This window comes from Lissotriton helveticus, chromosome 8 (genome assembly GCF_964261635.1).
Source record: "Lissotriton helveticus chromosome 8, aLisHel1.1, whole genome shotgun sequence".
Taxonomy (NCBI): Eukaryota; Metazoa; Chordata; class Amphibia; order Caudata; family Salamandridae; genus Lissotriton; species Lissotriton helveticus.
In genome coordinates, this window is record NC_136069.1 from 852,396,338 (window position 1) to 852,413,696 (window position 17,359).

The 17,359-nt window shown below is 44.4% G+C and overlaps 1 protein-coding gene across 1 annotated transcript in view; it reads right to left on the reverse strand.

Annotated features, from left to right (window-relative positions):
• Positions 1 to 2,528: 2,528 nt before the first annotated feature.
• The window catches only part of LOC144771791 (uncharacterized), a 65,841-nt gene continuing 51,010 nt past the window's right edge, over positions 2,529 to 17,359 (reverse strand). Inside the window, exons 2-4 of the mRNA XM_078656074.1 lie at positions 4,830 to 4,925; positions 4,017 to 4,142; positions 2,529 to 3,050 (exon numbers count right to left, since the gene is read on the reverse strand). Coding sequence (XP_078512200.1) covers positions 2,602 to 3,015 — 414 coding nt within the window. The 5' untranslated portion in view covers positions 3,016 to 3,050; positions 4,017 to 4,142; positions 4,830 to 4,925 and the 3' untranslated portion in view covers positions 2,529 to 2,601. The remainder of the gene's footprint in view (positions 3,051 to 4,016; positions 4,143 to 4,829; positions 4,926 to 17,359) is intronic.

Here is a 17,359-nt window from a genome sequence, read left to right on the forward strand (position 1 = left end):
GCCAACATTTTGGATGACTTTAACAAAAAGGTCTCGCAATGGCTGCCCCCAAGAAATTGCAAGGTTGGTTATGTTTCTACTGATAATGGCAGCAATGTAGTTAAGGCCATGGAGAACGGTTACTATTTCAGAGTGCCGTGTTTGGCGCACTGTATGAACCTTGTCGTGCAAAAGTTCTTGAAAAAAGAACTTGCAGTCAACAAAATACTGACCATCTGCAGAAGAATATGCACACATTTCAACCATTCTTTTAAGGCCCGAAAGGAGCTGAGGCGCCAGCAAAATGTACGTAGAATGCCAGTGAAAGCACTTATCCAGGAGGTGGCAACACGTTGGAACTCAACCTTCTACATGCTTGAGCGTCTGCATGAGCTGTTTCCAGTAGTCAATGAGTATTTCTACAACCTGGGTGGTGATACGACAGAAATGATGCTAGCGGTGGAGCAATGGCAGCTAGTTAAAAGCCTGACAGACATGCTTCGTCCTTTTGAGGTCTTCACGCGTGACGTCAGCAGGGAGGACTGTTCTTTGAGCAAAGCTATCCCATTGTTGCTGAAGCTCAAGCACCAAGTCAAGGTGGTGTCTTCAGAATTAAAAGATGCTGGAAAGAATGAAGCATATGAGTTGGCGCAGAGATTATTACAACGCCTAGTTAGCAATAAACGGCTTGTAAATATCAAGAAACAACAGCACTACATTTGTGCTACTATTCTGTATCCACGTTACAAAAAGCCATTGTTTGGCAAAGTAATAATTCCTTTTGAAACATCAGATGTTACAGAGTACAAAGGTTGGCTAGCTCAGTCAGCCATTCGTTTTGAAAGAGAGCGGAAGGAAACTGTAGGAGAAGACAGTACTACTAGTGAATCAGCAGGCCATCAGGCGTCCCAAAAAAACACTTCTGCATCTGTGCCTGTGGCAGAAGTGAGTGACTTTTCCTTTGAGCCGTTAACCACACCAGCAACCGTATCATCTGCACCAGGCCCAGGCGATATGTCTGAAGCGGATTGGCTAAGTGAGCTAGGGTTTCCTTGTCCCAGAAAGGACACAGAAGTGCAAAGTACAGGAATCCGGGAGGACATCCTTTCAATGGTGCAGGCCTATCTGGATGACTCAACAGCGGTCAATATTACTGAGGACCCATTGGCGTATTGGCATGGGAAAAGAAACATATGGCGAGAGCTCACCAACCTGGCTATCAATTACTTGTCTTGCCCACTCGCAAGCGTGTCTTCAGAACGTGTTTTTAGTTCTGCTGGTGGCATTGTGACTTGCAAAAGGTCCCGCCTCTTGCCCGCAAATGTGGAGCGGCTCACCATGATAAAGATGAACCAGCACTTCATACCACCAGATTACAAAGTACGAGAATGCACGCAGGAAGAAGAGGACACCGACCTACCTGAGGAAAGTTCTCCTCAGTTACCAGAAGTACTACCGACTCAATTTGCAGAGTTTGAGGACGAGCTCTGCTTCCCTGACAGCGAGTTCTGAAAATGAGTCAATGATTCATTAACTTTAATATTAGTCCTTATTCACTTTTATTCCTGTGTGTCTGTCTTTCTTTCTTTAGCAAGTGCTTCATCACATTCACAACAAAACTGTAATCACCCAATCAAACAACAAGCCCATCAACAGAACTGTCTTGATTTTGATGCCGCAGCATTCCTCAGGTTCACAACAGTTAGTTGACAAGAACTCAGTCCTGGTCGTCTATCCTCCTCCTCCAGACTCACCCTATCCATTTCCCGTAATGCTGATGCCTGGATTCTGCACAATGAAGAAACTTACGTTGACGAGTCCCTTAAAGAGGGACTGCCTGGAAGTAGTGAGTCCTCATTTAAATACATTTTGCTAAGTGTGACTTTTTTGCGTTTGGGTTTACGGGTCTTGGCTGGGCCATTGCTGGCAAGGTCTATTAAGGGATGAAATTGGTTAGGCATTTACTTTGGAAAACATTTGGCCTATTACACGTGAACGTTTAGGCGTTATTATTGCTCGCTTGCCTGTCTTAGGGGTGCTGTCTGTGGGGCTTCTAGGATTTTGGGGTCTGTGAGCACCGCTGCCATATTTCTAATGTTGATTGCTTTTGTTTTGCAGAAAATCCACGCCGGGAAACTCCAGTTGGGGCCCTGCTGCAGAACGCTTTAGGACACTGTGAATTCCAGGTGGAGCCAGCCCTCAAACACAAATTACAGGTAAGATAAGCGTTTGGATGGGAGGTAGTATAATGGAGTATTAGGAGAGGCGAGAGAGTGACAGTGGTACTAGTAGTAAAGTCCCAGGACTCTTCAATTAACAAACTCTGTGACAGGCATTTACTTTGGAAAACATTTGGCCAATTACACGTGAACCAACACGATGACAGTGTTCAGTAAAACGAACTTACTGCAAAACCACCACCCACCAGGCTCAAAAGTAGTAAAAAAAAAAAGATATGCTCAGATAAAGTTTGAAAAAGTATATTTTTATATCCCTAACAAAATAATCTCCCGCAAGACCCTCCCAAACCCCAACAAATAAATAGTCCCTCAAAAGTCCCCAAAAAACCCAACTCCCAATTCCCACCCCCCAAAAGTCTCTAAAAAAGGGGCAAGGGACACTCTAGGGATGCATGGTGTTGACTTTGGCCTCCAGGGCATCATGCCTTAGGGCCAGGGCATCATACTGCTCCCGGAGGGTGGCGTGATCTAAACGGAGGCCCTCCAACAAATTCTGATATTCTTTCCATTTCCGGACCTCCGCCTCCAGGTCCGACACTCTGCGGATTGCACGGCGCAAGCGAGCCTTTACAGTACTGTGAGGTGCAGCCTTTGCTGCTCGGCGGTGGCGTCTGCCAGCACGGCTCCGTTTGGCTGGAGCACTGCGCTGACCGGCAGAACGTGGGGTCACGGAGGAGGATGCAGATGTCACATTCGAAGTACTGGACTGCGTGTCGTCCCCCTCCAGTTCCACCAGCCGCCGATATTGGGCAACAGTTGCATCCAGCCTCCGTTGCCGGGCCAGTACAGCCTGCATACTCCTTGTTGGTTTTGTTGTTTTAGTATGACCAACTATATGAAGAAAGAAAGACATAATCTGTAACCAATGCTCTTTAAGAATATGATTAACACAAAATGATTCAGCAGGAAGTTGTGTCACAGTACAACTAGCAACTAGCCAGCACAGTACAAAAGAAACTATTCAGGCCAATATCATGGGCGTCCGCAGGGATGGGCAAGAGAGGGCGCGATTGCCCCCCCCCCCTGGATCGCAGGTCCATCCAGTGCTGGCCCAGTGACAAATTACAATATGGTAATTACAGCAGGCTGGGACCGACAGACAGATAGAGGCAGAGACAGAGAGAGAGGAAGACAGAAGGAGAGAGAGAGAGAGAGAGGGAGGGAGCCAGAGGGTGACAGAGGGAGGATGAGGGAGGGAGACAGAGAGAGAGGGAGGGGGAGAGAGAAAGAAAGGTGTGTGTAATGTGTATGCCAGGTCTGGTGGCTCAGTGGACGAAGGCATCCGCTGCAGGGGCATGAGTTCAATTTCATGGTCATATTTTTTTGTTGTTGCTCTAGATCCACCCCCCTCCCCCACTGACCCTGCCCCCTTCGATGCGGCCCTTGGCCACAAACCACACTATCAATTTGGCCCCGAGAGAAAGTTTGTGAGGACCCATGCTCTATAACCACATCCTCCTGATTTAGATTGAATTTTTTTTTTCTGGCATTTTTTGTTTTCCCTCTGTTTTAATTTAGTTGCCAGGTCGTCTGCTGTGGTGCCGCACAAGATTTTTCTCTTCTCCCTATGGGGTTCTTTGTTTATTTAAGCTCTATGTCGTGTTAGATTTAAAAAAAATGTATTTAATACTTGTGCTCAATCATGTCAGGAGTAGGACTCAGGAGATGGTGATGATGTTGCACCCCCCCCTGGAAACATTTCATAGTATGCTCGTAGTTCATCCAGTGACCGTCTACTCTCTGTAGATACACATTATATGCTATCTAAGAGTCAGATAGTACCATGATCCAGCTTACCTGTACCCGCCACCACCACTGTCTGCTTCCTCACAGTCTGTTCTTGCGCCGCCTCCTCCCCAGAGCTGTCCTCGGAGTCTATCACCACCACCACATCCGAGCTGACCCCGCCACCAGATGTTCCACCTACAAAGTAGATTTAAGAATGTTAGATTACACCACTCACTAGTATTTGGTCTAGGAATGAAGAAATGTGAAAACAACAGAAAAAGTAATTGACTGTCTACTCTAGTCTAAAGTAAAAATGTCCCTCCTTCCAAGGAAGGCTGTTGTCTTGCTGCACTTTTTTGTCACAATTGATGAATGCTTGCTTAATTTTAACACACACCATTTTTCTCTGAACAGACAGAAGCTGGACTTCTAAGGACAAGAGCAACATCAACTTCAAACCAGGTGAAAGCTCGGCTCGACCACAAGAAATGTGTTCCATTACTCATCAACTCAGCACCAAGCACTTTTCCATTTCCAGCTAACTTTATTTTAATATATGTGTTTACTTTTAATAAAGCTTTTAAACTTGAATAGACTCTGTGGTTTTTGGTCCTCCAGACTCGAGTGACTGAGCGAAAGGTTTTGCAATTTTTGCAAGGAGGAGTCCGTGCCGCTGACACTACCAGGTTTATACAGTGTGCCAAACACGCCAATCTGAAATATTATTACTCTGGTTTTTGGTGTCCATAGTTCGGTTTGTGGAGAATTGTCCCTGCAACAGTAGTATTATGGATTTTGCTCCTATCTAAACACTATCTCAAAAAAATTAAATTAGGAACGGTTGGACAACAATAGGTCCTCTATATTTAAATGAAAACTTACTGGGGCCAGCAAAGGAGCACTCGCCGCCCTGGCCTGCATCCTCCTCCTTTGGAGCCACAGCATCCTCCTTTTCCGTCCGCTTGCCCCTGGGCGGACCTGACGTACAACATGAAAAAAAGAACAGAAAACATTGATGATTGCTGCTTGTCGATGTCCTTGTCAACCAAATCAAACATTTAGAAAGAACAAGAACCAACTATTTCAGCCAAAAAGAGGGCTACAAAGGAAGAACTGCACCTGAGCCTCTACTCAGAGGTGCACCAGAACAAATGCGTAACGCAAAACTAACCTTGCGTCACGGCAGATGCGCCGCAATTACAATGCGGCAAACCCTGGCACAAGGGTAGGCAGATGCGTGACGCATCTCGTGACGAAAGAGGGGCGCATCTCTAGAGTCGCGTCGCAGGCGCGATGCAACTCTAGCAATGCTCAGGGCTGCCCAATACTCAACATACCACATCAGTCCTTACGCCTGCTTCAAGCAAGCAGGCATAAAGAATTGACGTAGCAGCGTCGCGGAAGTGCCTGCGTTAAATCTTGTAGATTTCACGCAGGCACTTTTGCGAGGCGCACAGCTGCCTGACCGCCACCCACCCCCCCACCCCCCTGCGTTCGCGGCTTCCACGGTCGATTTCGCACGACGCCGCGCCTCGCGAATAGGGCGAAATTACCGAAAAGCGAGTTTTGCAAAAGCAAAACCAACGAGCAGGTGCAAAAGTTCGAGCTCATCATTTGTAACCATTTCCCTGTAGTGCTTCCTGAAGGGGCCCTCCAGAATCCGGTTGCCTACTTGCAACTATTGTGTGACCCTGCTCTGACAGTCACAGAATAGTTAAAAGTATGCCATTGCATCCTGTTAAAAAAATTTTACATTGCAACAAAAAGGAAAGGGAGCAGACAAGCAGGTGCCAGCCTTCATTACTGTCAGTTGGGGCAGGGCAGTTGTTGTTGTTGTTTGCAAAACTTAAAGCACTTAGCAGTGGCACCACGTGTTCGGTCACCTCCATGACTGTGACCCGGCATACGTCCAGACTGAGCCTCATCTTCCTCTCACACCTCTCCGTGCGACCACTGGTGTGGACTCTGCCATTCTTGAATCTCGACTAGATGCTGAATGTGAGACCTACTGGTCTGCAGGGTAGTCCCGGTCCCTCATCCACGTGTTGCTGGCTGGTATTGAACAGGGTTTGTGGCAGCACATGTCGCCGGTAGGCGTTGAACAGGGTTTGTGGCAGCACGTGTCGCCTGCTGGCGTTCAACAGGGTTTGTGGCAGCACGTTTTGCCGGCTGGCATTGAACAGGGTTTGTCGCAGCATGTGTCGCCAGCTGGCATTGAACAGGGTTTGTGGCAGCACATGTCACAAGATGCGCATATGGAACTATGCCTCAGTGATCGAAGGGGGTCTGGTGCTGTGGCCGCTGGCCCGGATTTGGGGTCACTGCCATACATTAGCCAGGACAAGCTTTCACATATGGGACTCACTGGGCTGCAGAGGACACCAGTAGAATATGTAAATGAGAAAGGAGTAATGTGGGACAACGTCGGGGGTACAGGGGTGGTCTGAAAAGCTGTCCGGGTCATGGCCCTCGGGCTTGGAGGTTACACTGGCACGTCGCCTGTGTCTGATGCTGATCAGTGTGGCCTGGATTAGCAGGGTTGGCCCTGACGGGTTCGTGCTCCAGGGTGCCAGGGTACGGCAGGCGCACAGGATCTCAGGCTACTCCACTAATGAGGATGGCATTGACCTCGTGGCGGGGTGGGAGGCGCCACCCTGGAAGGGATGATGTGCTTTCGGGAAGAGGACCCCGCCCAGGGCTATGTGCTTTTTATTCACACCCCTACGCTGGCCTGGCGTCACTGGCCCATCCCACTCTGCTCATGCTTACGGGGGTATAACAGGCAACATTTCTGCAAGGACACCCACTGGCTGGGGTGACATGGTTGCGTCCACTGTCTACTATACTCCATACACCAGAGGTGTATATCGCCATGGCTAGGGGTGTGTTCTGCATAATGCGGTCTGTCCAGCACTTAGCCACAACTCTTGGCATTGTGTACTTTCCCCAATCATGGTTCTACTGCATCCTTCACACATGACTGCTTGCCTACTCTCTCCACATTTGTCTATTGTGTGGCTGAATTGCCATTGACGTTGATTGGTCATGTTCACGGCTTGCCCAGGTTACCACTGTAAGTTGTTCAATCGTGTCTGGTGGGTGGGCATGTTGTTGTCGTGCATGTTGGTTGTGAACTTGTGACATGTGCATTGCCAGATTTGTGGATTGCATGGTTGTGGAGTTGAGGTGAGTGGAGTGTTAATTGGGAACTTGCCAAGGAGCTGTGCATTTCCCTGGGTACCATCCTGGGAAGGCTGGTTGCAGATGGAATGTCGGAAGGAGAAGGGATCATGCACACTGGCTGTGTATTTGGATGCAACATTGGTGTAGGTCCCACGGTGTTCTGAATCTGATGTTGCCTGCACATAGATGTGTGACATGTGCTTACTGTTGCGCTGATTGTGTGCTGTGTCACCAGGGGGCACAGGTGGAACATGTGTGCAGTGTATTGCCCCCAACACGTGTGTGCATCCGGCTATGGCAAATGGTCCTTGCTTGGTCTCCAGCGGTTCATGTGCATTGTATTGGCCATAAGTGGCCTGGGGTGCCTGGGTGATGGTGATGTCCATGACAGGTGTGGGGGATTTGGATGTGGCGGACTGTGAGACTCCGCCGACTCTGGCAGGTGTTGGTTGGGGTGTGCCAGGGGCCAACAGGTGCAGCACGACCAGCGGCTTGGTGTGGGGTGGGATGTTGGTTGTCCGCTGTGTTGGTGCAGTTTGCCTTTTGGGTGATGATGGCCAGGATGTGTAGGTTGGTTGTCCCTTTCAGCCTGTGGTGGACAGTGACATTGTCAGGAGCTGTGACTGTGAGGCAGGTGGGTTTCCTGGTGGGCCGTTGTCTTTGTCTGTGCTGCCTCTTTGGTGGTCCGGGGGGGCTGCTGGGGGGTGTTGTGGCCCTTTTGGGTGTCTGAGCTGCATGATCAATAGCTCCTTGGCTTTTGTTTGTCTTCAGGCATGGCTCTGGGCTGAGCTCCCTTTTGTGGTGCAGGCTATGGTCCGACTTTACACCAGGTCAGAGCAGGTGTAAATTTCCTGCTGCTAACGCGCCTTATCGTGTGTTTCGTATTCTTATTGCAGATCTGGCTCGTTGTTGTGAACGTTGAGGTGTGGTGTTATCGCGGCTTTTCACGGGAACGCCTACTCTGCAACTCATTAGCGATAGTTGTGGGGGTCCCCTGTGGCGATGTTTTTTGCGGCTGCTAATGCGGGAAAACTGGTGCTGTGATTGGTGGGGTAAATTTATCACAACTTTGGCTGCGATAAAGTGCTGTTAATTCCGCGATAGCTCCTTGTGAGTATGCCCCTGAGTCCCTTGCTCAGGCCCCAAGAGGAGACAATCAGATTATCACCTTCCCACCCAGGGATTTTAAAACAAGATCTCATTTTCCCTGGCAATGTTATGTTGTACAGAGATGATGGAGCGCCCTGGGACTTACAAATGTTGTCTCTTTCTGTCCAGATATTGAACATTGTGCTCATAAATTTCTTGGATCTGTATAGCTGGCATGAAGCACTGAAAGGGAGAAAACATCAACAATATAATGTAATTGCAAAACCCATGTGACTCCATAAGGAGGACCGGAATTCCATAAATATATTTAAAGGGTCTATTTGGATTAACAATCAATCCAGTCAGAAATTGTAAATGCAATAAGTACATTAGTATAATAGGCAAAGTAAAATATCTCAGCTGGTTGAGGTGCTGTAGAGCAACATAGAGGATTGTGACAGCCACAGTCATATAATAGCAAATAAGAGCAAACAGGTGTTCCATAGAGGAACTTCTCTTCTCTACTCATACATGGATCAAAGATAGGATAATCTACTAAGGTTCCTAGGGCCTCATTTACAATATCTTGATGTACGGAAGTGCAGCAAGCCTTCCTGCAGTGCTGCCATGCGTCAAATGAAAAGGGCAGGAATGCACTGTATCTACAAGATAATGGCACATTCGTGTCCTTTTCCCCTGCCCTGGTGCACAATGGGTTGCCATGCACCAATGCAGGCACCCTTGCGCCATGGTGCAAGGGTGTCTGCAATATATGGATGCTTGCTTCTGCACAAAAATATTGACAAGAGGTGTTGTCCTCTTTCTATGTGTGCTGCAGAATGTGATAAATCATTGGGAAGGCTGCTCCTAAATAACATGAACCACACCAACCTCAGGGTAATGTATAGTAAGCATGATCTCCACAAACATAGCAAACTCCAGGAATAACAGGATCCTGACCTCCCATGAATAATGGCAAATTTCCTCCATTTTCAAAAATGACAATCACAGTCACATTTCTCATACATTTAGTATGTGTTACTGATTTACCTCTGACGCACATAATTTCCCTTTGTGTTTTCTATCTAGTGTCATTGCAGCCATGTTTCCAAACTCTTGGTGCTCTACTTTTTCTTTAGCCCATTTGTTTTTTTACTTCTGATATTTTCCTGATTTTGATCTAGCATCCGTTGCTCTCCTCCTGTCTTTAACTAAATCTAAAATATTCTTCTAAACATCTATCAATGAACAAGTCAGGTTGTTCTTCTGGGTATAAGCAATATCTAATGTCATTGTGGGTTTGAAAAGGCTATCAACTGTCTCCATCTCTTTGAATTTGAGGTGATGATTTAAATGTTTAAACAAGGGAATTTCTGAGAAAACAACATCATAATTTGAAAGATAATATTTAAAATGATCCTTTCCATTCAAAAGATGCAATTAAAAACTATAAGTAACACTATATGTAAGAGGAATATGATGGTACATGATGCCATCTGCAGATGGTGCCTGTAAATGTACAAATGTAACAGTTCTTTGCATCCCTAATGTTAATGGATTCATAAAGCAATTTAAAATAAGCGTTTGACCGAAAATCTTTTCTTGATGAATCTACATGCAACGCTTTAAGATCAGGTGTGTGTATACTATTATCAGTAGGAAGCGGGGTTCTAGGGGTAGCTCGGGATTTAATCTCAACTGAGGTAGGACTCACAAGTGAGCATATTCCTACAAGTAAAATGATTAGTACTATATTACAGCTGTTTTATGAACCTACGCTTATTATGATTGTCAGTTTCCAAGACTCCTCTAGAATCAGACCATTAAGCAGAGAGTTGCAGCAAAGAGTTTTCTTCAGTGTGCTTTTACTTATGGAGATAACAAAACAAAGTTCATAAATTGGGTGATACAATAATTTACAAGTCTTCATGATTCTTCCTTAACCCTACTTCGTTTTCTTCTAAAATGACACCCTTATTCTCCTTCCGCATCCCAGGGCCAAGATAGTCTTCTTACTTCTTTTAACAAAGTCTATTTAATTGTCTATATTCGAAAGTGCATCTCAAAGTTCAGTCTAGAAATCAAACTATTTATAATTCGTGGTAATCTGGCAAAGTAAAATCTAGACGCAGTTCAGCACAAGTCTAAATTAACAGAGATTCAACTGGAATTGCACTTTTATTTTCGAAGTCCCAAAGCTTTCTCCTGGTCATTTGCAGCAAAGTATGTGCATTCAGGGGATGAGTACATCTGACAGGGTACTCAAGCTCTCTTTCACCTCCTGAGCACAGACCTTTCATCTTCACTGTCACTCAGACCAGAATCCTCAGTATCCCTTGCGATAGTGCGGGGAACATGTTCTGTAGGCAATCTCAGTCTCTCTCTCTCTTCTGCCTCTTGGCCAACAATCTCTAGCTGTCACTCAACATACAACAGCACTAGGCCCTTCTTCAGGGTCTGAATCTGGCTCAGTCAGTGCCAGGGGCAGAGACCCTCCTGTCTCAATCTCAAATGCTGACTCATTGAGAGTCCCCTCAGGCTAAGCATGTGCTTTTTCAGGCTCTTGCTGATTCTCTGTGACTCGCTCAACTTCCTCCTGCTGACCCTTGGTTGCAGCTTGCACTTTGGGAGACGTGCTGTCACATCATTGAGGGGACACTCTACTGTTCGAGTGTGGGCTGCGTGAATCCAGTTGGGGAGACCTCCCAACATTTAACAGCAGCGTTCGTAATGAGGATTACTTGGTAAAGACCATGCCATCAAGGCTACAGACATGTTTTTCGGGCATGTTTTTTCACTAGGACCCAGTCGCTGGGACTAAGATTATGGCACTGCTCCTGATGTGGTGAGGCGGTAGCAGATCCAACATGATGAGACACAGAATGCACGGTCAGCTAGTTCTATGCAGTAATCGTGAATCATGTCATCTGTAATGTTCACAAGCGCATTTGCAGGCACAGCTGTCTCATTGCTCTACCCATGAGGATCTCAAGGGTGGATGTTCCTGTCCTTCAATTAGAAATGCTGCAAAGACTCATTAACACAAGTGGCAAAGCATCCGGCCACTTCAGAGATGTTGAAGTACACACGTTAACCAGTCAGGATTTTAAAGTACCATTGACCTGCTCTACTCTACTGGAAGCTTCAGGTTGCTAACTGCAATGTAGTCTTTGCTCCACTTGAAATGCTGCAAATAACATTTTCAGGATCTCATTATTGAAATGAGTCCCTTGGTCGGACTCCAGCAAAGTTGGGAAAACAAACCTGGGCATCAGTTCTTTCAACATCAACGTAGCCTCTGTGAGACTGTAATTTCTTCTTGTCGGGTAAGCTTCAACCCAATTTGAATAGATCCAAACAGTCACAAGGACATATCTCAGCCCATTGCACACAGGCATCTCGACAAAGTCCAACTGCTTCCTGTTGAATTTTCCATCTGATCATCCTATGTGGCTCAGTGTCACTGTGGTTATTTTTCCTATGTTCACCTGCTAACACACATCGCATCTGTGGCACAATCCTTCAGCCGTTATCCTAAATCTGGGGCTCAACCATGTCTGTCAAAACAGCCTGACCATGGGATCTCTCCCTACCTAAGTGGACCATGCAAACGTCTAGCGATTATAAAAAACAAGCTATCTGGCAACACAGGTTTTTCATCTGTTGAAACCCAAATGTCATCATTTCTTATGACACAGCCTGCTCTGACCCAACTTTGTTGTTCTGATTCTTACACTTCCTTCTGTAATCTCTAAACCTCCTCCCAAGTATTAGCTGTTTTTAATAAAAGGTTGGAATTGGCCTCATCCAAAAAGGTAAAAAAAAACATACCCCTTATCTGACCTATCGTTATTTTAGCTGTGGTAAGTACTCACAAAATTGAAATTTTCCCCATAAGCAAAGAATTCTTTATACGTGGTTACTTCTTTAGTATTTTTTTTACATAGATTATTATATATTATACATATCAAAATTGTCTTTTTGCAGTTCTTTTGTATATATATCATAAAGGCATTATTGAACATCAGTTAAACATTGTGCAATACATTAGAACAACATTAATAAGAAAAAGCATTAATATTAGAAACACCCCTAGACAAGACCATCATCTCAACATTCCCAGCTTACATTCTCATCAATTATACTCTTAAACATACCATACAAAAAAGAACTATAAAATACACATCAAATCAGAATCCTATCAACTACAAATATCTGACCAATGTTAATATCAGATTTTAGTGAAAATTAAGGGTGGGCGTAGTTCGCGAAGTAGCGGTACGCAAAGCTACGTGAAGTGCACTTCGCACTACGAGAACTTCACGTAGCACTACGCGAGCTGCGTAGTAGCATGTTCGCACTGTGCAAGATGCATTTTCAATGATTGCACAGTGCGAACAAGCATCCGGCACTGTGCAATCATTGAAAACGGCATCTTGCACAGTGCGAGCTGTAGTTTTCTGCCGCTCGAGTTTTGGAGCTGGAAGGTGAAAAGGTAGTGTCTGTCTTCATGCAAGTGAACAGAGAAAAAGGCCTGACACTAATCAATCACAATGAATCACTCAGCTTCACATTAAATTTTAAATAAAATCACAGCTGAATTCGGAACCAATCATTCTGAGGTCATGCACTACTAGACTGCTACAAGCCTATAATAGGCGATTTACACAGGCTTCCCATTAGCTCCTTCAAAATGCCTTGTTGTATCATTGACTCAATCACTGGTGTAAGCCCAGCAATCATTTCTGGAGTCGAATTGTACTGTGGAGTCCTCGAGTACTCAGCGTTTCGTTTGACAGTGATGGGGACTGGCTCGACTCCTTTAATAAGGCCAATATTCTTTCTGAAAAGTATCAGGCTTCACTGTATCTCTGAGATCCAGTGGCAAATAATCATTTGTTATCAAAGGGTACAATCCAACAGTTGGCCCTTGACTTGCTAATTTAAAGGTGACATCTTCAGCACACATTTGAAACGCCACTCACTTTGGGGTGCAATTACAGCACCCCCCTAATATAGTAATATTCATGATTCTGATTTTGGATACTTGTAAAGATATACTATGCTTTTTTTTACCTGAATGTATTATATGTAAATGTTATGTATTGTAAATTTAAACTGTGACTATTACAGTTTACGACAGAAATAATGTGTAAAATGAATGAAAATAATAGTGCAATTTAACTTGCACAATAAATCACATCATAAACTAGAATCACACACTAGGATCTGGTGTATTTCTTCAAACAACATTATTTTAACAGGCTATTCTCTTGTTAATGGATTTGTGATTTGTTTATTTGAAACTCATACAGCTTGGATTCCATTTCCTGGGAGGGGTAGGTCTGGAACATCAGCTGTTCTAACATGGAATGGGTAGCACCAGTATCAATCAATAATGTTACAGGGTGGCTATTCACCTCACTCTCACAAATGGATATCTCTGGTCTACCTCTAAGACTGCACCAAGAATGCAATCTTCCCCCTCAGGCACCATCATAATGACTGCTCTGAACCGTAACCCACCAGTTTGGGAAACTGCTGAAACAGGTTTTGGTTCTAGGAGGGGTTCTGCTGAAAATTCAGGACCTGACTAGAATTTAATCTGGGGACATTTACATTTTGCAGTGGATTCAGGGCTTGAGGAACTCGTTAATTGCAAACTAGGACTTTTGATTCTTGGTTTGGGCACCATTTTTTGATGAGCGGTGTTATTAACTTGTGTCTCTGCAATCCTTGAATTTTGAGCTTAATTATCAAATATTATCCTGTTGGGATTTAGACGACATTCCCTCTTCCAATACCATAATTTGCTCAAATCATTACATGAATTCATTTTCTTTAGTGTGGCAACATCAATTTCAGTACTCTGCTAAATCAGGACATCTCCTCCTCTACCATGTTGTGGATAACCATTTCCACCTTGCATCATAGGAACTCCTTGCAGATAGACACTAGCACTGACATTCCCTACATAAGGTTGATCCTGATTTTCTCTCTGTGCTGCATTCATCTGCACCAACATCAATTTCTCCTTCAACAGCTTCTCTTTTCTTTCCAATTCATCACTGCAATATTTTGAGTATCTCAGCATGTCAGCAATTGACTTATTCTGCCAACCAATCAAATGCTGTTGAATCATCGTGCTAACCGCAGGTCTCAATCCTATCAGAAATCTGGACACAAAACTTCCCATATCTTTGGATTCAAGATTCTCCATTCCACTGTGTTGTTTGAACACCTGCAACAATCTCTAATAAAAGGATTGCCCAGTCTCTTTAGGCTCTTGTGTTGTTCTGTCAAACTTAACCCAATCAATTTCCTTCGCAGGTATCATTTCTATCAAAAAAGTAATTAACTGTTGATAAGTTTTGATCACCGGTGACAGGGCATGATATCCGATTTCTATGTGGCTCCTTCTCCATCCACTGTACAACTACATTAGAATCTACCCATAAATCACTTGGCACTGCAATGTCAAAAAGGGTGTTCAAATCTATCTACAATATCTGTAAAATCTTTCCAAACTGATCAAAATTGGTGTACCATTCCACTGGTTTATCTTTCAGTTTGGAAAATCATTTGTGAATGATGCAAGATCACTCCTGCTCCATGGTACATGAACATAACCTCCACCAGGCACTTCCATCAACGGAAACATTGAAGTACCTTCCAAATATGTGAAACCGGAGGTGGCTCTCTTTTCACTTTCTTTGGGTCCTTTTTCCTTGCCTATCTACTTTCCCACTTGTCTAATTCATTCCATTTTCAAATGCTACCACTTAATTCTCTAATTTGTAATTCCATTCCAGATGTCCTCATATGGTTTATGTCATTTTCATAAAAACATACATAGTAACTGTTCTGCAAGGATTTAGTCCTACTTAAATCTCCCTCATTCTTGTGAGCTAATTCAGGCAATGTATTATGAGCTCGTCCTGCATGTTTGGTAACATATTTACACATGTATATGCGCCCATTCTCTCGATAGGTATCCAATCTAGTAAAATAAAGATACCCTGAAATCATATAATCCAATTCTAACTTTAATTTGACCACATCTATTGCATTCTCCCCTCCCAGAGATTGAATGTTTCTGCTCAATCCTGAACTCTCAGCTTCTTGTGGAGACCCATTAAAAAATCTGATCAAATCCTCTAATCCCTGCGAATGAATACCATTTTGGACTTCTGAAGTATTTGGCGTAACCACTACTTAGGGACTACTGCTTGTGATATACTGAGGTGAATTCCAAACTTGACGTGTGATACATTTGTGACCTCTAAGAAGGCACCCCTCTCCCCCAGGGGTCTGTCCTGTCTGATTTACTATTGATGGTTAAGGAGCAACATATGTTGAGGTCGCCATATTTGGAACCAAATGAATTCTGTCCAAATCTCCCCATTTGACAACAAAAGGAACATTAGTTGACATATTTACTCCAGTAAACCATCAAAGCATGTGTTGTGGTTCTTGAAGACTCATAGTTGTACAAATGAATTGAGGGACCAATATGAACCAGAACAGGTATTGCAATCATGAACTCTCTCCCATCGGATTCTCACTTCTATTTGCTGGGGTGTTGTGTCCTTCTGGGTCCACCGGTAATAGCACCATTCATTCCTGCAGGTTGCTTCTCATTATATGGTGGTGGACGGGTTGACAATAACATTTCCAAAAATTCATCATCAGAATGGCTATCACTATCCTTGTCTGTTCCCTCTGCACTTTCTACCTTATCCTTTTTTTCTTCTTATCTTTCGCTTTCTGAAGATCCTCACTCATTCATGCAGGGTATAATCTAGCTCCTTCAATCATGACAGTTCTCCATCTTTGATGTCCTGCATCCCTCCTAGCTTTAGAACAGGTATGTACCACCTTTTTGTATCTATCCTGATATTTCTCTTTCTCTCAGGTATGAGCTATATGTCGCCAACCATTAAGGGCTTTGAATTGTGGAGGTCTAGGAGGTGGCCTCATCTCATATAATATCCTTCTCAAATTTTCAATAATTCTCAAATTAAATTTGCCATAGCGTGCAAACATCAAGGCACCTTCTTTTTCAGTGATCATATGTGTTAGATCTGGCATCCTTGGCATGTTTTCTCTCTGAATTTTTGCCCTCTGACCTCCTGTTGTGTTGACTTCATTTTTCTGGCTTTAGAGTTCTGTACACTTCACCAATGCTGACCAATGCCAAAATTCAGTTGCTCTTTCCCTAAAAATATGGTAGCATTGGTTTATCCACATTTGGCGTATTTAATTTACTTATAAGTCCCTAGTTAAGTGTACTACATGTGCCCAGTGTCTGTAAATTAAGTGCTACTAGTGGGTCTGTAGCACTGATTGTGCCACCCACATCAGTAGCCCTTTAAAACATGCCTCAGGCCTGCCATTGCAGGTCATAACTGAGACATTTGCCTTCAACGTCGATGTATTGACACCGCGAGAACTCCAATGTGTCAACAGTGCATCCCTGCAACAATGCTTTGCCTTCAATGCCTGGAGCTTTAGGACAACATGGGACCTGAATGCGTGGCTCAACAACAACGCATTGCCTAAATTACCCAGAGCTCGATGGCGACGCACTACCGACTGCGTAACTCGGATTTGACGCATCACCAACAATCCTTCGGATCGACGATGACGCATCGCCTCCTCCGCTCCTCCCAGCTGCTCCTTAATGTCTACATATTTGGTCAGAGATGGAACTGTTTCAGCTGGGCCTGCGTGGCTTCTGTGTCTGACCCATGTTCCATCGCGGTTGGCTTTACTTTTCAGAGTTGACCTGGTCCAGCATGACCAGATAGTCAAGGTTGGAGCTTTATGACTTTAAGTACAATATTCCAAGACATACATTCATAACTCCGGTGCTACTTATTAAATTTTTGTCGTTTTGGTCTTGTTTTGTCCATTAGATTGGGCTCTATATCTCTAACCTAGTGCAGATTTTATTTGTGGTGTTTTTTTTACTGTAATAAGTGTTGCACGAATACTTTACACATTGCCCCTTAAGTTAAGCCTGACTGCTCTGTACTAGCCAGATGCAAAAACAACAATTGATGGACGGAATGTTGCACAATGGCAAAACATTCACCCCCAGTCACAGATCTGGGTTTAATCCATCGTTATTTTGCTCA